Source organism: Tigriopus californicus, chromosome 5 (assembly GCF_007210705.1).
Source record: "Tigriopus californicus strain San Diego chromosome 5, Tcal_SD_v2.1, whole genome shotgun sequence".
In the NCBI taxonomy this organism is placed as follows: domain Eukaryota; kingdom Metazoa; phylum Arthropoda; class Copepoda; order Harpacticoida; family Harpacticidae; genus Tigriopus; species Tigriopus californicus.
This window is the reverse complement of record NC_081444.1, coordinates 8,251,915-8,273,754: the sequence shown is the minus strand read 5'-3', so window position 1 is coordinate 8,273,754 and position 21,840 is coordinate 8,251,915. Positions and strand designations below refer to the sequence as shown.

At 40.9% G+C, this 21,840-nt stretch overlaps 1 protein-coding gene across 1 annotated transcript; it reads right to left on the bottom strand.

Moving 5' to 3' along the window:
* Positions 1-176: 176 nt before the first annotated feature.
* Positions 177-21,630, bottom strand: LOC131880675 (uncharacterized). The gene is made up of 7 exons (XM_059227358.1): positions 21,477-21,630; positions 20,936-21,306; positions 18,406-18,695; positions 16,273-16,521; positions 5,776-5,959; positions 886-1,058; positions 177-490 (listed from the first exon to the last, which is right to left on the bottom strand). The coding sequence occupies exons 2-7, from the start codon at positions 21,249-21,251 to the stop codon at positions 272-274; spliced, it is 1,431 nt and encodes a 476-aa protein (XP_059083341.1). The 5' UTR covers positions 21,252-21,306; positions 21,477-21,630; the 3' UTR covers positions 177-271.
* Positions 21,631-21,840: the final 210 nt, after the last annotated feature.

Genomic DNA, 21,840 nt, shown 5'->3' with positions numbered 1-21,840 from the left:
TTTTTTCTCAACCGTGTTAAGCAACCAACTTTGACCAATAATGATTCATTCAAATGTTTGACCTTATCCTATTGTTGAGGAAGCCATTGGGTTTCTAGAATGCCTTTGACCTGTCTGATTTGTCCTTCATTTTTTGGCGATACGAACGTAAGTGGTGAACTAATGCAGCTATGCACTATTTTTCGAACATAATTCCGTTTTATTTTTTTTCTTTTGATCATTGCAATTATTTGGACGGTATTTTTTTCTCTCTTCATTTTTCCACTTGGGTCTACTTTTTGTCATTGGAAGACATGACGAAGTTTTGCAATTCGCTCTGGGAAAGACGGAAGGCCATTTTGTTATCGTGATAAGCCAACGGATTTTCGGCGTTCCTCTCGGCCAAATCAGCCTGGATTTCCTGGGGGCTCAACTTGTCCATCTCCTTGCCTGTGCCCCAAAAAATGTCCTCGGTGTAGACTCTATCTTTCCTCCGATGGGTCCCGTGAAACTTAATGAACAAGAAAAGAGACGGGAATTAATCACAAGCTCTAGCGAGCGCCAGAATGTGTACTTCTACGACATGGAACTTCATGCTCCAAGCTCCGTGTATGAAATACAATACTTGTTCAAACAATTTGCACCACACACATGCACATGCACGTTGCTCTGTGTACCATAGTATGTAGAGCAGGATGCAGTCAGTGGCTCACTTGCCACTCGCTCATGTGTGTCAACTTCATGCATGGCATGATAACAGTCACTCATTAGGACTTCTGAGTTGTTGTCCACACTAAATCTCGCCGGGCTACCCTCCCTTGGACCCATCCGTACTCTCCTGGATGGAGACGATCCTGAGATCAACGTACTTTGAATCTGGAAGACTCACGCTCAGTACTCACTCACCTTGTCCCAAAATCTGATATTGAATCCAAAATTGACGTGAAAGTATTGGTGGTGGTTGTCGTGAAAGATACAATCCGGTTGCCAGGGCTGCCACCAATGGCGTTTGAAATTGATCCCTGAATGGTCAATGATTCCGTGGTAGTACGTGTACAAAAGGATGAACGTGTAGGGCACTGAAAAAGGCCAAAAGAGAGAGAGAGAGTAGGAGGAAAATAAATGAAAATCTTGATCGGCCCACCGAGAGAAGCAAAGCAGGAAGGTGTGCGTGTCATAATATTGGAGGGAATGGGACTATTGAATCAGTGTCTTTTTTCCTCGGCCCAGACCACGAGTCGTGTTAGATAGATTCAAGATACAGAGAAGAAGGAAAGAGAGCCGAGTAAAGTGCCTCCTGCCTGGGGAATTCCAATCTGGATCAGACCTGACGAATGTGAAATCCAAAGATGGAACGTGCAAGTGTGTATCCTTCTGATCTTTCGTTCCTAGCCTGACACAATTGAGAAGTCGGTAAAGTTAGTCGTAGAAGCATGGCGATTTTTTCGCCCTTTTAGAGCACTTAAAAATGATGAAATACTTAGTCTTTTTTAGTCTACATGCACTTATATCTCCCAATTTTTCAAAGGTGTTCCTTAAAACATAAGCCCATTGAGGAATCCGTTTATCGTCTTCAATATAATTGGCATAATGAATCTCCCAAATTTGTCACAAGGCTCTAACCATGTATAGAGACTTAAAAGGGTCCGTAAATCTTGCCACCTTCGTCGATTCCGTGCCGATTAGCCTTTGAGGTTCAACGGACCCTAATGGAATCAAAATGGTCCTTTAATTGATGGCTGGCTAAGTCGGATTGCATGGGCCTATTCTCCTCAAGTGCTCAGAGTGTCATAAGGGAGGTTCCTAAAGCAGTTTCGAAAGGATTGTCCCCCAACGTCTTCCAATGTGGGCAGCCAAGCCAGTGTACACACCGTACTGTACATGTGTACATGCTCGTTGTGAAAACCCTGATGGAGGCACATGCTCGCTCGTTGTGGCAGTCCGAAAGTGATCGCTGCCGAATACCGATTTTTCGATAATGTGGTAGTCGCTTAGCTTGAAAGAAACCACATATATAACGTTATAATAACCGTTTGATAAAATGGATACGCATCCGTCAGTACTTGTAACCGGATATTTGACCGAATTGCCGTTGGGAAAAACCCTATTTGGCCCACAATCGATCCATGCCTTCCCGTCATGTATAGCGAATGATGGAGCTTATCAGTGTCCTTTCAATTTTTATCTGATTTGGTTGAAAGTCGCTCTAACTTCCATTCTCTGGAACTTCAACATCCCGATCAAGTTTCGAATTTACTTCCAGCACAGCTTCACGTGCGACTGTTAGAATTGTTAACGAGGGATAATCAGTTTCCAACCCTGTATAGGATCGTAGTAATCCTTGTCACGGACCTCTAGAAGTATGGACCATGAACGGGTTTCCGGCCCAAGCGGCCCCAAATTTACATCGTTAAAAGCTCAAGTGGCTAACCGAGAGGAGATCGAAGATTGAAATTTTATGTGGTTATAACTCCATACCTCTCTTGAGTACCCTAAGGAAGCTTGGGGGCCAAATTTGGCCAAGTTAATCTATTTTGACAATCAGATCTTTTGACCATATTTGATGCTAATTTTCGAAAAGATGAATGGTTCTGGTAATAAGAAATTTTCTCTTCCGTTGTTAGTCTACATCACTAAAAGCACGTGTGTCTTAGTTCAGCTTCAAGAGCCTCTGTGCTACTTTATACACGGACACTGTTATAGATTATGATTCGTATGTTCCTCGGTAAGTGTCTTCTACAATCTAGAATAACACGTGAGAAAAGTGTCAAAAAACTCCAAAATGTTCCGGTTACGGGTTAGATCGATTATCGCTAAATTGCTCAACAAGAAACCGTTCTAGCCAGACTCTGTTCCTTTTCCTTAAACTTCATGAAGCTCACACGTAAGATGAATTGGAGCCTATTTCTTTTTTTTTCTTGGTTTTTTCATCTGCTGTACAGTATATGTGTTCGAGTTCCCTCTTAAAGATGTGGCTGGCCTCAGTTTTCTTTCTCATTTGGAAGGAAAAAGAGAAGAGAAATGAGTACGGGGATCTTGGCTCGCTCTAATTAGTTTCGTTTGCCTGATACTACTAAAGGTGGTCTTCAGAGCAGCTAAGGGTGATGGTTCTGATCGCTGCATTTCATTCATGAGAGTCTCAATAAGAGGTATTTTAGATACTTTGGCTTACCTAGAGCCTCAAAGCTGAGATCCTACTCGCCTTGAACAACCATTAATCATCAGAAACATTGCATAGAACGCACAAGCACGATTGGCCTTGATCCTAATAAAGACTAAATACAGAATCAGTGTAGCATAGAGTGCAAAAAGGAATTGAAAAAGCTATAGCTGAATAGTTCGTAGGCCTGTGTCGAATACTTTCTCGATGTGATTAATTTCCATTACTCTGTTTTCAGTAAAATAATGATTCGATTTACTTTTTAATTGTTATAGACTACTTTGATATTCAGTACCTTAACAGATTGCCACCAGGTTATCTGTCAGTTCTTGCAAACAACTCATGGTTTGACGACAGTACTGATGGACTAAATAGCAAGTTTGAGAAGCATTACAACATGATCAAGTGTGCTAGGCCCGGTCAAACATTGGTTTCAAGAGACACATTCTGTTTTCGTGGCTCATTCTTTTGATATTTGACACGCTCTGAGACTAATCCTTCGTACGCCAACATCATACACTCGACCTTAGACAATTGCAGATTGCAGCGAGAAGTGAACGCTCGTATTTTTGAGTGGATAGTGTTTCATTGTCACATCTTGCAACATTCCGTAGAACTCCAGAAATTGTAAATATGTACCATACAATCAGGTCGTCGAAATAAAGAATCCTCGCACTTTCTTTATTCTTAAGGCATTATATTCCCTGTGGCAATTACAGGTACAAATAGTCTGAAAGGCTGAGTTCACAAATTGTCCCCTTTTTAAGTGTTGAATGTAAGGTTGAAGAGACATGTCCCACAACCCGCACCTTATAAATCATTTTAAGCTCTTAACTATTTTGCACGTGATGGACTAATCTTTATCGACTTTGTCAAGGCTTTTAATAGAGCAGATTATAGTCGTTTGCTAACGGGCTGCACGGGAAAGGGATTGAAAGATTCCTTTACTGACACGTGATACCAGGTCGACTGTTCTGAGGCAATCAATTTTGGGCCATGTTTTTCATAATATTCATTGCTCTGCCAATATCTTTTCCTACGCTAATGATACAACATTAGTTTATAGGCGAAATGTCCAAGGTTCAAGTAGACTGTTAGAGCAACTCAATGGAGCCTACTTGGTAGTCTTATATGAATTAGCATCCTCTAATTTTCAAATCCATTTTTTACTAAATGCACCAAAAGAAGAAAAATAGAAAATACAGGTTATTATAGAAAAAAGGTTTGTTTTGCAAAAATTATATCAATGCAAGTTAATCAAATGGGTCAAGTACCTTTTTTTTAAAAGCATCTAAGAGCTTTTTCTTAAAAATCTTGGCTTGCTCGAAGAAAGGAGTTCTTCTCTTTTCTTTCTGGGTTCTTTTTAGTTTTATTTGTTGCTTTCTAATATCCGCAACGAATACGTGGGCGCTGATCCGTTAGCAGGTTTCATATTGGACTTAACATTTCAGATCTAGTCCTCTTTCATGGGCTAGGCTGGTTTGCTAACTCAAATTCGTTGGCAGACCAACTATCATACAAAGCTTAAGCGCCGAGAAGTATACTCTTGTTAAAGTTCAATATAAACAGTTATGTGGATGTCTTCACTATAGCAGCAAACAAAATTAAAAGACCGATTTTAAGAGTTATATTTTCCCATTTTGCAAGAATTGACAATTTTTCTGCAATTTTCCATGTACAACGTATGTGCAGAATTAAAATGAATATTTCTACAAATATTGCTTACATTTTCCTCCATTTTGAGCTTCAGAAATGGTTTTGCCAGGTCTTTTAAACATGTTTTTGGTATTAATTTCATTTCATGGATTATTCCGAGGTATAGACTAATGTGGAGTTTAGGCGCCAAATGCGAATTTGGAAATCAATTTTTTTGTTACAGCAGCAAAACTCAACATGTTTTTTTTCAAGTGTTTTCAAAAATAGATGCTTTTTTATTTGGTTGATACATGAGAAAATTGTCGTATCTTCTGGTCCAAACTTTTAAAACTTTTCTTGCAAAAGAGAGTTCAAACCCTCTTTTACTTGGTAATATTCCATCTTATTGGCTATCTTATTTTTCTAGTGTAGAAAAGCAGCTCTTGCTATAGGTAAGTGTCTACGGGTTCTCTTTGGCTTGAATTTTGGAGATTTTTTCAAACCATGTGGTTTTGTTTTGACTCAATGAACTTCTTGCATATTTTGCTACCTTTCATTTCTAATTCATGGCGTTGAGACAATGAAAAGATGATTGCATCTAAGGTACGGTAAAAGGTATGTTCATTTTCTTTTTCTCCCTACTTCTAAACACTTCAGAACTTGTGTATTCTTCAGTGTGTATTCCTTTATGTTTTACTTTTTTGTTGTTAACTCTTGATCGCCTTTGTTGCTTTAACGTATTGCCTTGTGCATTCCATTCCCGATACAAAGACGCGATTCGAAGCAGTCTTAGAGGAGTAAGTAAACTAAAACCGTGCACTATGGTGGGGCAAATAGTCTCACGTTGAAACTTAAAAAGTTCTTTTACATGAAACTGCGATAGCAACAAGTTGCTTTTTCTTTTAGACTATTATCGAAGCAGCCATTGTAATAATGTTCTTTGCTAGAGATGCTTGTCTTTGGCAAGAAGTTGTCACTTTTTTCAATTTTTGATTACTTACCCCAATGAACTGGGAAGGTGAATATCGGCGAGATGTAGATGCATTGAATGGACACAAACTCAAAGGGATGGATGGCAGTCACAGAGAAAGCAGTTGGGTGCTTGTAGGTATGATGAAGTTTATGGAAATGCTTGTACAAAAACGGCATGTGGTAGATCCGGTGAATCCAGTAAGTCAAGTAATCCTAGAGAAGAAATAGGTTTGGTTTGGAATAATACACTTTTATTTTCATTAGAAAGACGGGCTATAGCAACGCAATATCCCGGCCAGACTCCAGCAACAATAAAGACTTATTTCTTAAAAACTGTTCTAGCTCTGTGATCTAAAGCAATGTCAGAAATCAGATGAACTAGAAATGGCTCCATGTAACATTGAATTCAACTGACTTTGCGAAGGAAATAATACAATCGGTCGATGTAAATAAGGAACTAATAATACTTCCTAATTTTTTGGGAGCTTGTGACGAGATTGAAAATTAATTATGCATGATCCAATTCAGAGTGCAACACGTTTAAAATTCTTAAACGGCATTTAGCTCCTCAAACCCGAACCATTTGCTAACTTTTGTTTTAAAATATTCAACTCATGAAATTGAAATATCTTTTGACCCCCTTCCCCTTTCTCACAAAAGATTGATTTAAAGTGGCTTTTTGTGTGCAGTTCACATTAAGCTATAACTCGTAGTTTGTAATTAGGATCGGTCAGTTTGAATGCATTAACCTTGAGCTCACTGGAGCTTCATTAATACTATTGTTTTACGAATATTTGCCTCAAACAGGCAATCAAAAGAGTTGAAGTATTGTTCGCCAAGGATGGCACGAGCGTGAAAAAGGGGTTTCATTAACCTCATTTCAAATGAGCTTTTAGGTCGTAGACTTATTGCCATAACACTGCTAAAAAGTGGTAGATCGAGTCTGATCAAAATTGACCATAATCACTCTACGTTCCATAGAAATGATAAGATATTTTTGAATAAGTGCATTTTGAGGCTAAATATCGAGTGGCAAATATTGTTTAAAGAATAAACGAAAGCCTAATAGGATTTCGAGCTTCTTCTGGTTTTAGTCAAAAGTCCCAAGTAGGTATAATGGCAGAGGTTGGTTGCAAACACTCAGCTTCAAGGCCACCCTGGGGCGAAATTTAGCTCTCCGTGGTAAACAACTACTGCAAGAGGGGTAGCCCATTTATTTTATGAAGAGTTGTGTAATGAGCTTTGAGAGGCCATAGGTTTTAATTGAATTGTTCGATTGAGGTGGAAATTGAAATATGTAGTTGCTTTTGCGACCTGGGACCAGTCTCAAATGAACAAGAACGCGATGGGTTGGCTCGATTCCGGAATGCCAATTTTCGATCCAAGCATCCCCGTCCATATCCCTGGGGTTCATAGTTTTAAGTATCCCCAAGTCAAGCTGAAATGAAAACTACCACACACCATGTAGTCATTTGAGTTGATCATTCATTCTTAGTGAGGCTGAAACTTTCAGTCAAACTCCATCAGAAAGATCAAACGTGCAAACACAGTTCGAGAGAGTCGTCAGTGGCCAAAGAAACCCCTTTGCCGATTATAAACTACAACCTAGATGACCAACCATCACCATTACCACGTTAACATTATCAACAACAACGACAACAACAATGATAAGTGGCTTGATACAGCTGTTGTCAAATGGGAGATCGCTTGGTGCTGACAAGGTTTTCGAAATATTGGGATAATTTTCCAAGGCAACTTTCAACCTATTCAGGCCAGATATGTACTATAATGAGAATTCTCGTGTTTTGTCTTGGTGGCAGATCATAGGAATTATAATGACGTTCATATTTATGGGAGTTATTGCATATATTTTAAATGTTGGTTTGAAGTTCAAAGTTAGATTTATTCGCACGCATTAGTTGTTACTTAAAGGAAGGCACGGATTACATTTTCAATTGGTTTAGCCAAAATGAGTAAGTCATCGCATAACCATTTGACGTAAAAATGTCATAGTGCTATTAGTTAGTTACATTTCCTAAAATCTATATGGCCAACAATACCTATAGGACAAATTTTAACAAAAGAAAAAAACTCGAATATGCACTCACTGAAAATCATGATGAAAAATTTTCAAGTTAATAATCAATCAGAAATTCTCATGTTTTCAAGCTTCCCCAATCACTTGTGTACACACGGTCCATGAAAATGTGAAAATTGAGTAATTCGTTGTAACATACTCAAGCCGCCAAAGGCCGATTTCCTGTCAACAAACTATTTTACAACTTTTCTCTAAAGCGGGTGCTTTCGTCCAACCGTGCATTCCATTGGGGAGACTTTAACCGTGGTGACAGTTTACAGTAGCTCTGAAGCATTGCAAATGCAAGTTCTTGGTGCTAATGGACAAGCACAAATTTTTGCGTAGTCCTTTCCACTTAGGTTTTTTATAAGCCAATAGTTTTTGGCATTTGGCAATTTCTGGGGTTTTAAGGTTGAAGTTTCTTTCAGTTGCTCTGCGAGAACAAAAAAGTGGTAAAAAAGGAGCAATTAACGAGTATTATTTGTTTTTTGGGGGGGGATCGTTACAATTACAACATCTTGAATTTAATTAGATTACATTTACTTTTTTGAAAAAGAGCGAAGTTTTGTGTAATTTTGTTACTAGTAATTTTGTCATTACTGTCCTATTTAATAGCCGTTGTTGGGAATGTAATCCCCATTGGTATACTAAATGAAAGATTCATTATTCAAATTCATCTTTAATCTGGTGCAATGGGGACATTTAGGCAAGCTCTGTCAGGTTCGTTTGTTTGCTGGTACCAGTGTCAGTGATGCAAGTTTGGGGTTTCAAACACGTTTTTGAGAAGCTGACCCTTCTTTCACATTGCTACATGAGGAAAGGTCAGCTTCGTTAATGCTAGTTTGAAAAGCCAATTTTGCATCACTGGCATTGGCAGGCAAGTTTGTTTGCTGGTACCATCGCTTGCCTAAATGTCCGAATATGTGCCTCAACAACGAATTACAGGTTGGCAGATCTGGCTTGCCCTTTAATAGGGAAGATATCTCATTGACGATTAAAACATGAAACGCAGGACGCCAAAAATATAGTACGGTAAATTGTGATATTGTTGAATTCGGTCAATTTGTGTTCAACGAGGAAAGAAATGTCGATTTGTTTATTGGTCATACCCAGTGAGAATGCGTGAATCATTCTTTGGTTGTCAACGTTTTCGATGTTGATTCTAAATTGGGTCTCTATCCGTAACGCTGTCCAAATTCTGTCCAAATCTAGCTATTTCCAACCTTTCTCCTTGCGCAATCGTTGGTCATCGGATTTGGCGTAATAAATCCTTTTGGCGAACGCAAACATCAATAACACGCTTGCTCTTTCATTCTGTTTGTCTTGTTCATTCATCCAACATGGTTTTTGCTTGATCGCGTTTTATTTTACAGGCTTTGTTTCTTGTTCGGATTCATCCGATTTGCCGTAAGATGGTTTTATTGATGATGACAATGGAATTAATGCATAAAAGATTGCTGAAGTATTGTCTCTGTTACGGTCAATTCGAGCATTAAAAATGATACCCTTGTCATACTATTGCTGTGTTTTTAATTTCATCCGCCAACAGGTAGAGCTACATGTGGTGAACATTGAGAGGTCAACTATACGTTCATTAATGGCTCATCACCTTGAGGGCTTGAGCGTGTCAACCACTAGATGATATTCACAAGCCAATAAAAAGATGAGATTTGGTTGTAATATCTTGAGCAAGTATGAGTCAGCTGAATTCTTGGGTTAAACTTGAATTGACATTTGCAATTAATTTGTGCTTTAATTGGATCGGAAGATTTTTGTTTCCGAGAGTTAGAAAAAAAGAAACTAACATCAATTTATAGAGTACGCAACAGCGATGTGATCAAATCATAAGCAATGTGCCATGGTGCCCTAATTATTTCAAAAGTTTTACACCAAAATGAGCCCGAGTTGAGGAGAAACTGGAATGGTTTTCCAAGAGACGTCTACTGCAACAACGAGGAAATAACAAAAAAGTGAGAAGAAGAGCCACACACAAAGGAGAGCCGTGATCATCTCGAATACCTAACTATCCATCCATCCATCCATCCATCGGTAGCTGCTATGCTACTCTTAGTACCTTTTTGTAAAGACAACTAGTGAGTTGGTAGTGCGCTTGAGAATTTAACGAGCACATTGACGAGTAGTCAGGGCCGCTCTTCGTGCGTAATCGAGGCCTTCCCCCTCCCTCTTACACAGCGTTGAGCGAGAGAAAAGGCCCTTGAAAGAACAATACGCAGACACTCAAATCACTCAAGGCAAGAAGGCCCATTCTCCTCCTCCTTCTCCTGCTTTTCCTTCTCTTCCTTTGCTTCCCAATTCTCGTCCTTCATCTGCTCCATGGGCCTCGTGGACCTGCAGGGTATGTGGTGGTACCAAGGGTTATACCACTTGTGGTCAGAGAGGTTTGTTATAATAGATGGAGAGCAGCTCATCCCCCTTCAATTTTCCTTCTAGCGCTTAAAATTGCCCCTACTCGATGGAGAGACCTGTCCTTGGCCGTTCCAGTTTCGTCAAATAGGATAGGGATAGACAGACCGTTGAGCTTTATCCCGCTCGATTGCCTTAAATCTTTACAATTTGAGCCGGACAGTTAAACAACGCAGAAAGCCACCTACATATTAAACAGCCAACAATGTACAATTGACAAAGACTGTCCTGTAAAATAGTGCTGGTTTTAAAAAACCAAACCAATCTATTTGAGTGAGTGTCATCTGCCGAATGTCCATCCGACTCTTTCCCTCCCTTTTGATATTCGAAACATCTCTACTGTAAGTTAGGTACGTCGGATTTCCATGATAGAAGGGACCTTGGGTAGAATTCCATCCGACTTAAGTCAGCGGCAACAGTAGCAGCAGCAGCAGCAGCAGCAGTAGCAACTCCGCTTCCAACGCCAACTTAGCTTCGAACAGTCCGTGCACGGTCATATTCAGATTTAGATGGTTCCATTCTTCTCAGTAACCACGAACAATAACTCTTACAAAGTTCTGAATAGTAAACCACATTTCAGAGAATTTTACCCTCAACTAGAAATCACATGCTTTGTTTGTATGATTGAACAATATTGTGCGTCGATGGAGGAAATGCATTTGGATGAGATTCCACACGAAAAGCCGTTGAAGTTTAGAGTATCCAATCAAAACCAGATAATATCCAACCATCGAAGGAAATCCGTCACTCCATGATTGGTAAAATCAATCAATTCACTCATACAGAGAAAAGCGTTGTCTGGATTGAAACAAACATTTCAAATAATGGAGGCTCAGAGTCTAAATGTCACTCAAGAGAACCAGTGACGGTTGTTGAAGGATCTGTGACAAAAGATGCCTTGTTCTGGAGAGACCTCGAAGCCTTGGAAATGGGGGTTTAAGATCTAATCCCGGAGGAAGCAATGTGCTTTACTTCTGGATCAGCATTCCTTGCACGAGGTATTTCCTTATTCCAATTAATTGGTACACTTCGGTATTGGAGAATGCGAATGGGCTGAAAACAGCTTGCTTTGGAGAAATTACCACATCAATGAACTCGGAGTACTTTCATCCCACCTGGAACCGCTCGAAGAATGAAAGAACATTTTCCAACAAATAATTGAATTGTAACAAAAGTAGTCTTGAAAACATGAGAACGTTAGCTCCCATAATTTTAAATTGGAGCCCCAAGGAGCTCAAATTATGAGAAAGGCCAACTCTGAGAATGGGTAGGAACACTTAAATAGTTTCTCGAAGTTCGATCAAATTACGAGGAAAGCTTTCACGAGTTCTAAAACGACCAAGAGACAAATGCTCATGTGCGTATGAAATACGTAGGGCGAGAGAACGAGTGAGTCTGCGCGTTTTGGATTCCATCCGAAATAATTGGTTAGTGCGTTTATTTCGGTCACCAATTGTAGTTTTTGACCACTAACCAGCTAAGCCACGGACCTCGCTTATTAATGGTCTCGCTTATGGTGGTTTCCTTCTCCGACCAATATTCTTTGTGGTGTCTGAGGTTTATTCCTCCGAAGCACGCAGGTCGGGCAAGTTAGGTCCCACCAAAAGAACATCGCCTATCCCTTTACACGATGAAAACAACACCAATCCTTTGGAGGACATTTGTTTGTCCGTGTCCCTCTTGAAGGCTGCCCGCCGTCCAGGCATAGGCAAGCTTGACAGTAGGAAAAGGCCAATAAAACAACTTGCCAAAAGTACCCGTGTTCCAGGAAAATGTGAAGAGGATCTGAGATACGAGGTTTCCACTTTCTGCCATGGTGGCAAAGAGTCAGTCAACGCATGACCGACCAACGCCCAATAATGAGGAGCTCGATGATTTTGAGAGGCCAAAAGAAACGCTGAGCAAAGGCCACTGAACATTTTGCTCCATCTCGAATGAAACATTTCGTTTGCTAAATCGCTAGAGTCAAGTCACATTTGATGGCGGATCATCCGCTATTGCAATGATGAATATTCCAGTAGAGCTTCGAAAATGGTGAGCGCATTCCCAATATCGCCTGGATCGAGTTGAGATCCGATACGGATAACACAAGAAAAAATCTCCCAAATCTCTTGATAGTATCATGAACGTCTGCAATATGGATGACGACGCTAAGGTTGATAAACAACAACCTTGAGCCCAAGTTTACATTGTTCTTCTAATGAGGTTTGCCCCTGATTGCTAAAACTTTGTGTTTAAAATCTTGTGCAAACGACTGGTTCAGAACTAATGGCCCTTCAAAGGCTACTGTCTAAACTACGCAGAATGAATGAGTTAGCCTAGCTCTCTTCTGGTAAACAACGTTTTGACCGTTTCCCTCGCTGGAGCTAAAACTTGATACATGTTTTCATATCGACCAGGAGCAGTTCCCATTTGAAGTAATTCGGAATACGTTGAACAGAATCAGAGACTTCAATTCACGATCTTAGCTTCCCCGTCCATATTCCAGTTGTTCGCCAGCAATGGCCCAGGGGGGACCTGATTAGCATTCCCTTGCGTGTGAAAATTAGACTACACACAATCCAAGTGGCACTCGGAACCAAATATCACGTTCTTTTATGTACTCGCCGAATGTACAGGTTTACCACCATGTCTGTACTAATTCCTGTGACGTCACCGATAATGGAGGGAACCAACTCTCTGCCATGTATTGTCATCCATTGGTGCTCTGTTAGTTGTTTCTCAAACTTATGTAAGGCTGGATTGGATGACAAGTGAACTTATCTTCATCCTCAAATCCGATCTCAATCCTAGAGCGTTCTTGTTGCATGTGCGCGTACAACAAGGAGGGTCCCTACAGTAGTAGCTATTTCGAATTACTTAGGTAGGCTTCCATATGCAGATGTTGCGAGGATATTACACTTATATTCTGGGCATACTCTTCAAACCTACAGACGCTGCATGCGCTCCCTCCTTTGGACTTCCCTGACGCCTTTCTGTCAAAAGAACAAGACAAAATTGGTAGAGAAAGGCCAATTTCAGGCGGATTTGTCGACCCAAGTTGACCGAGATTGTTCCAAGTTTATGGGCATATATGAAAACTTTGAAAAGATAGACTACTCTAGTACTAGTGGGCCAAGAGAGCTAGGCATTCTAAAAACTGAACTGAGGACTTGAAGTCAGGGGATAGAACCGAGGAAGTCAAGAAAAAAGGACGAAGATCATCATCATCATCATCATCAACAACAACAACAACAACAACGATAGCAACAGACTCTGGCTGGAGCTGTTGTTTTAACATCAACGGCGACCACTTCTACGACAACAACAGCAATAACAGCCAGAGGTTGCGGTATGATTCGGGAGGGCTGGTAGCGAAAAAGAGGAAAGAGACACGAAGGGAGAGGGAGAGGAGAGGAGAGCTCCGACAAATCCCATTGAAGGTCACATTTTGATTATCCTCGCACGCCACCATCCATATTTCTTTAGTTGGATCCGCCAGCACACTGAAGGCTTCTGATGAAGGAGAGCCTATTTACGTCAATAATTAGACGGAGACGTGTGCCAAGAATAATAACTAGGGGGTGAGGAATGAATGTAGAGTAGTGGTGGTGATCTATGGGAAATAACGCAGACTTGACACGAGAATCAAGATGATGCTGAGGGGCCCTTCGAGGTTCAATTGTCTTGAACACACAAGTACAAAAATAGATACAATGGCTTTTCGCACCTTTGATATTTGGAGGCTTTGTTGTTTTACTCCTACCAATATCCTCTCCATGCTCAAAATTGGTAAAAATTGGTAGTGTTTTTAAACAATACTCTAGTTTCAACACGCTAAATCTTCCTTTGGCGATTATCTCGAGTGTATCAGAGGCAAAGAGACATTTTCTATTTTACGGGATTTTAGCATTTGAATATCAGGTACAGTATAGCAATTGAGCACAGAAAATTGCAATATAGTGGAGCTTCCAAAGTTTAGTGCAATTTTGACAATGTGGAACAACATGTAGCTCAAATGGACAGTTCTGTCCTTGTTAACTAAGAAGTGTTAATTTACATATTTTAAGGGTTTCAACGCTTTCTCCTTAAATAAACATGTCCAAAAGTATGACGTGTACATATTGTTGTAATATTCATCCTTCACCCAGCTGAGCTCTCTAACAAGATCGGTCAGTAATCCATTGTGTGTGCATTCATGGTTTCTGTTGGAAGAATTGTGGCTTGAGTAAGAGCGAATTCCAAGCTCTGAAGTTGACGAGTTGGACATAACTTCATTTGTCCCAGAGATAACTGGATAGTAGGAGCAAAAATAAAAGCAACCAACAGCCACCCACTCCAAGCGATTGCATGCATTTTAATTTTTCAAACTGCCAAAGGCCCACAACTCATCCAGAATTAGTCTCGTCCTTGGATGGAATGGAGAGTTTGGTGCTAGTCGTTTTAGAGGGAACCAATCTGGGCCTGTTGGCTGAAGAGAAGGCCAAATAAATGGTAGATCCCGCCGACGGGTTGACTGGTGGTTGGTTATACAAATAAAGAATAATACTGGAACTGACATGAGACAACCAAGGGTGGAAGTGACACGAAACATACTCCTTTGTTATGGCGCCTTCGCTTTGTTCAGCCAACTCACCCATTCTCAACAACGATGACGACGACAACGACGAGTGAATGAGTGAGAGAGTGAGTGAGCGAGTGAACAAGTTGGTTGGTTGCTTAGCTTTAGTTAGTTAGCACCCTTCGGATATGACAACGACAATGAATGTAAGAATGAGCTAGTTAGATAACCATACGCCCTCTGCAATGATCTTTTTTCGAGCCTTTCAACATGTAATTTGTGTGCATAAGACACATGTATACGATAAGCTAATAAAGAATCGAATGTTCCTTCCTTTGATAGAGGAGAACGCACATGGGAAACGGTAACTGTTAATGAAGATTATCCCTCGAATCTCGGGGAACAAACCTGATTAGACCACTTGGCTTCTATTCTTGACTCTCCGGACTAGAAATAAGCTCAACATTTAATATCCGAGCACTTCGACCCACTTCTTGTGGAGGAAACAGCGCAGTGGATGTGGGAACGGTAGGTAGTGCGATATTGAGACCAGCATGGTTGGCTTATCGACACGAATAATCATGCTCGCTCCTTACCAAGAGGCTCAGGAAAGAGACGAAAATCCAGACCACAAAGCAGCCATGAGGGAAGAAACCAAGGAAGGTCGTCCCTGTTTGTTAAGGGTACAAGAAGGCCAAGATATAGTGTATGAGGTACGATAACATATTGTCGGCCGTCATTGTTTCAACGGGTCTGTTATCTTCCGGCTTTTAATGATATTTCGGGTCACTCGGCCAACTATCAGCGTTAGTGCATAGATAGACAACAAACCCGGTACCTGCGAGTAAGTGAGCACATGCACTACAATATATCTTGCGCCTTCTCACACAAACATTAGCTGGGTGGGAGTAAACCGCCATCTATGTCAGCAATTTTGGCTTGACGACAGCAATATTTGCAGAGTTAAGGGGACCTGAACTCCCGATGCAAAAATGCGAGGACGAAGTGAAATCATGTTTCGGTTTGGTTTGCACCGACTGAGCCATTTCTCTGATTCTAGCCCTTTCACCAGTCGATAGTGATTGATGAAGATGAGCCCATAAGTGAATACATGCAATACAGTAGAGTGACGGGCCGTCCCACCCGAACAAGGTGGACCAAGGCAAGCTCGCCGTTACTTCTGAGATCACCAGAGAGATATCATGTGGGCTTTCGACGTTTCCTTCTCCAAGCGACTTCCTGTATTACTGTATTAGACCCTTTGGTGCCAACAAAACGGTTCTTTAATTTGAAACATGCACTGGTAGCTTAAGTATGAGTCAAGTGTGGCCAGCTGAGCCTGGTGCTTCTACTACGTACTTCGTATCATGAGCTACGTGGGTTTGAGAGCGGAAATTGGTCCTTTTTTGAGACTGATATCCCGCGGTGGCGGATGGACCCATATGGAACGAGGAAAGTGTTCTCACTCTGGCTTGGATAATTTACCTGCATAATGAATATGGCTGGCCATTGAAGTAGAAACCATAAATATCCATAGTCACTGATGTTGAAATAGAGCGTCGAGTATCCATCATTCATGACCCAGCAAGCCAAGCAAGCCGATATAAAGGCCCCAATATTGAGTGAAAAGAATCCAACCGTGATCTCATGAAGCTCCAACTTGGGTGAGAGCCAATGATTAGGCTGACATTTCCACTCTTTGGCATTTTCTCGTTGCTTCACGTAATACCAGAACTGGAAAGAGAAAGAGACACACTCACTCACTGTTACTTACTTACTTTCTCTTTCACATACACACACATATGGAGAATGGAAAGAGAAGGAAAGAACGAGCGAAAGAAAAGTCAGAAATCCTTATAGAAAGACTGGAATCATCGACATCATCAACTAATGCCACATAATGGGAAGAGTCCAGAGCAGCAAGACTCCGCGGTTCGAATGACCTACCACGTGGTTCCTACGTACTGCACAGTAAATGGTTCTCAAGATACTTATTTCATCGCGCTACTACAAGAGCTCTACACTTTTGCATACATCATTGGCACACTTGGTCGGCAATGATGTTCATTTGAAAAGAAATTTGATAAATATGGGGGCACTTTTTAAATTCAGGTAATCCCCAAAAAATAAGTTTGTTGAGAGTGACATATTCAAATAATCTGTGCTCATACATTCGAACCTTCGTAAATATTAGGACAATGTGCAAACAACAATAGGAGCCATAGAGAATAGCATTAAAAACTTTTTAAAATGTATTATGTACTTTTATGAGTTATACCTATATATGTCATCAAAACCAAAACTTGTTCGTTTTGATTTTCTGAGTGAAAAAATGCCCCCATTCTGATGATAATCTTATCTGAGCAAATCTAGCTTAGACCCAGCGTGACGGAGAGACCTGTGTAGTGTTGGCGGCAATTTGTAGAGATTTTTTGAGGGAGAGGATGAATGGCGAGAAAGAGAAAGAGAGAGAGAGAAAAAGAGAGCTGTGACGAGAATGTACTTCTCTGACAACTCGAATCACTACCGAAATAACTAGCATTAATCACATGAGCCAACGAGAGCCAACAACTCAATTGACGGTGTGGGTAGCCAAGTCCAAGCCACATTAAGGGTCTAACGAATGATACGCAATCAAATGGTTAGACTGCTTGGGTCTTTGTGGCGGGTCCTCAGCCATTACTGTAACTGTGTCGAGCAAGGGGTTTTTCATCTTTGATTTACGGGAGCGACTTTGCAGACTTTGCAGTTCGATCCAAGCCTCTTTGAGCTATTTTTGACGCTGAAGGCTGACTACATTTCACCTTTTATTGACGTGTTTTGGGACAAGATTGTTGGGACAAAGTCTTGGAATGATTTTCGAACATGCCCTTTTTGATCACGAGCCCGTCAATTGTCCTGTTCAAAGACTCGCTTGGCCTTTCCATGTAACTCTAAACAAACTTTTTGGGGCTGCCTGTCACTTCCAATCAATGCAGTCCTTCAAACGTGAGTGAGTAAGTGAGCGAGTGACTGACTGACTGACTGAACCAATGAGGCCGTTTGGACATGAGAAACCATCATGATTATTCACTAGTGAGCACACGATATGGGCTTTGGTTGTCGTATAAGTATCTGGATCATGGCTTTTAGCCGGAGATTGATAAAATAAAAAATCCAAACTTGTTGACTGGAGGGGGCTTCTTCGCCAAGATAACTTTAACGTGGCACGTGTGTGTGTGTGTGTGTGTGCTTGTGTACACTGCTCATTGTACATTGTACTTTTGTATAGGAAATCTCATTTCCTCAGGCCCTTTTTAAACACAAAGACTTTTGGAGGAGAGAGAGAGAGAGGAAAAAGTTTTTTGGGGTTCACTCTCTCTCTGTCTCTCTTTCTCGGCTTCTCGGAGTGGAAAGGCCTCCTTAAAGCACGTTAGCTGTACACACGATCAGATTTCGGCTCTTTGAGCTACCCTCTTTTATGCCAAGAGTTCCTAACGTAAGCATATTTCTCGTTGTAATGGTACGAGTCTTAGGATTCAAGTTATTCACGGCCAATCTCGCTGGACCCCAAGGATCCCGTCACAACGGAGAAGTGTACATGTATAATAAGTAATTTCATGTACAATAAGTACTTACATGAAGGAAGCCTCCAATTCCAAAGAAGAATAAGTAGGACACCAGGAAGGAAGGAATCATAAAGTATTCAAGGTTAACTAAGCGCATGGATAACATTTCCTTGATCTCCGCATTCCAAGTTGAATTCCCGCTCTCCGAGGAACTGACAAGGTCCATCCTCTGATGCTGGGAAGCCGAATTCGTAGAAGTGTTCAAGATGGAAGAAGATGGAGACGAAGGATTTGACACTCCATCCAGATCTGCCACGTCCAGACTCTTCCAAAAGCAAGTCATGAATAAGATCCAATCCGCTACGGAGATGCAAGAAGAAAGAAGGTCATGAAATTTTAATGTCATTTCTCCAATTCCAAAGCGACCAATGTCGAGTAGTATGTGTAAATGTGGTCTTTTACCGAGAATATGAAATAGCCTCAGGACATGTGAGACGGTTTGCTATTGAAAACGACCGCGTAAGGTGATGGCCTTTTAATGGACATGGGCTTCGCTCATTTTATCATTCAGTAGGGTGGTTACTTCAATTAATTTCATAAATATTTCACGTCTAACAATCGACACGAAAGCGCAGGAATGGCCTCATGCGCAAGAGACGTCGAAGGCCGTGTTCTATTTGACACATAGGTACGATTTAATGATGTACACCATTTAGAATATTGCAATTCATATTTACCAAGTAAGATGAAGTTCCTGGAACTGATATGTATATGTTCCCTAAAAATAATAGGTATTTGATAAATGGCCATCCATGTTTATGGCGACATTTCCTTTCATGAATATCATGTAGAAATCAAACGTGCCTGCATTTTGTTGCTCAAAAATAGTCCACTATTGTCTGAAATACTTTTATTTGAGCACATTCATATTTTGACGTGACTAACATATTTTTATCTTACTTTTCAAGAAGGAAAGTCAGCTATTTCTTGGCTTTATCGTCTTTATGGTTTCATGAACCACATGAAGGAACTTTATTATTACGAAAGAGTTATTCGTATGAGACATCAAAAACGTTCAAGCCTTGATACTTGGTTGAAAAAAGTACCCTCGGGTAGTTTCTTCTTTACATATACGCAAGGACAACAATGAGTTCTAATTCTCCTCCTATGATTTATGAACAGTAAGTAGGAAAATTGTGTCAAGTTGAATGTCTTGTTTAGGACGAGATCAATGGTTATGAGAAAAAATCCTCTTCGATTATTTCACACAAGAGGCAAACCCTCTCTTGTCAAAGAGATAAATGCCGATTTTGAATGAATCAGGAAAAGGTATTTGTACGAGGGGTATGTCACCTAAACCGGTACTCAGTTCATATATGATATGATCATTAAGATATTGAAAAATGGTCAGTATGCAATGAAAGATCTTTTTGAATGGCAACACTTTACTTTGGCATAAACAAACAAAAATCAGCTAATTTCCTGTAAACTTGAAATTTCTCCAGCGCATTCAGCCTATCCCTTACAAAAGTACCGCGAAACATAATGGAAGATCAATATGCAACAACAAAATCTTTTGCAAAATCTGGCAAAACTTCGACGGAATGCTTCAAATTTTTTCAAGAGGCCTAGTGCGAAGTTGCACTTTCACTTAATCGGTTTTTTTCATGGTATCTTGAATTTCATCAGTTTGGGTCTCAAAATGAGCTTGAATTGGCCGTTCAGCGGGTGTTGAGACAGCTCTTAGAGAATAGCCTCTTATTTGTATATGAAAGTTGGGTTAAAAAATGTAAGAAGTGTATGTAAATTGGAGATGATAATGTCAAAAAATCAAGCTTTCCTGGTCTCTCTTCAATTGAGAGCTCAGGCTCTTTTCAAACTCCTCACATATCAAGAGCTATTCCTGGAATACCGGTATAAGTGACATAGCCCTCGTAATTTTTCGAAAACATTTCATACACACCACATGCAATGCTCGAAGATAGTCTAAACGTCGATTACCAATTATCCGTTTTTGCAAGATCTGCCTCGTCTGAGCCCGAAAGGCAAATGATCCCATTTTAAATTTTCATTGGACTTGAGCACGCCAATAGTAGAGCAACCCCAGTGAAGGAGTAAGGAACAAACGCTATTTCTTATTGCTGAATTGGCCAACAAAAAAAGCAAAAACAACAGCAGGGTGGCTCACATATCCTCTTTTTATAACTAGTATATGGTGTCTATTTTAACCCAAAGTTGCTGGAAAAACATCCGTTTGATGAAAGTGTAGCCTAGCGTTGTGAAGTTTAGTAAAAAGAAGCTCCCTTGGACAGGGCAAATTTATTACAACAGGACGGTTGAGCAAGCGGTTCGAAAAGATTTCTTTATGCCAGAGCTGTATCGTGAGATTCTCTAATTTATGGCGCAATAAGTCAGCCTACTTTTGGCAGTTCACGATTTCAAGACGAGTTAACTTAGAGAGATGGATGAAATTGACCAGAGCTCTTTCCTCGGGACTCTTCTTACCCATTCTGTTCAAGACACAGCTCCAGTGAAGAACTTATGTCAGGTACTACGCAAATCTGTATGGGCCAGTATTCATATTTCGCCAATCCGCTCACCTCTCATCGTAGCTGCCATGAGGAATACCAAAAAGGACACCATGCTTTGTCCCATGTAGTCGGGGTATTTGATGGACAGCTCTTGCAACTGGATTCGCGTCCTTTTCGCCTCGTTCGAAGGTGTGTCAGGGTCCCCTCCCTGAAGTACCTCTTGCGGTAGCAGAGCTTGGGTGTGATCATCCTCATTGGCATTTCTATTCCCATCGGAAAAAGGACTTCCGCCTGTTGGGGCACGTCGATTGCGAATAGGACTCGTGGCTGTTGCATGTTCCTGGGTCACGCCATGCGGTGATTTCGCTTGTCTTGTTTTGGCCATGATGGCTTGTTGCGTGCTGGCAAAGCCGTCGAGGCCGTCGAAGGTGGTGAAGGTGCTGCTTGTAAACAAGATCCGGGGAAAAAAGACTTGTAGTAATTGAACACACACACACAAGCTATTGGGGGGAATGGTGAAATACGAGCAACGCAATACAAGCGAATGACAATAAAGGATCCTCCAATCCGTCCCGGATAAAGAGGAGAGGAGGGATGATGCTCCACTCACCTGTCCTGGGATCAATCCTGGTCAGTGCTTTGAACGAGGCACGACTGAAGGATGTGGTGTGCGACGCAAAGTCAAGATGAGGTTCATGGTAGGCAACGCTTGGTGATTAAGAATAAGACAGAACTCGATAGATTAAAGGTCGAATCTTATCTCAGGCACGTGATAGCAATATGCACGGGGATAATTTGTCTGAAGTTGTGCAATTCTTCTGCCAGAAGCCTTTGGAACGAACAGACAGCCACTCAATTTCATCTTGACAGGAAAGTTTTTCTCGCAGCAGAGTAGGCAATTTTTGAAAAGCTCGTTCAAATTTAGGACGAGCAAGTTTGAGCACTAAATTTCGTCCACGATTAGTCATCTCTAG

What these genes read in the sequence shown, in the direction of transcription:
- LOC131880675 (XM_059227358.1), bottom strand. Translation starts at nt 21,251, where the DNA reads ATGGCCAAAACAAGACAAGCGAAATCACCGCATGGCGTGACCCAGGAA. An exon ending in CATGGCAGCTACGATGAGAG is followed by an intron (nt 18,696 to 20,935) that starts GTGAGCGGATTG and finishes GCATCTCCGTAG; the next exon opens with CGGATTGGATCTTATTCATG. An exon ending in ATATCAGATTTTGGGACAAG is followed by an intron (nt 491 to 885) that starts GTGAGTGAGTAC and finishes TTGTTCATTAAG; the next exon opens with TTTCACGGGACCCATCGGAG.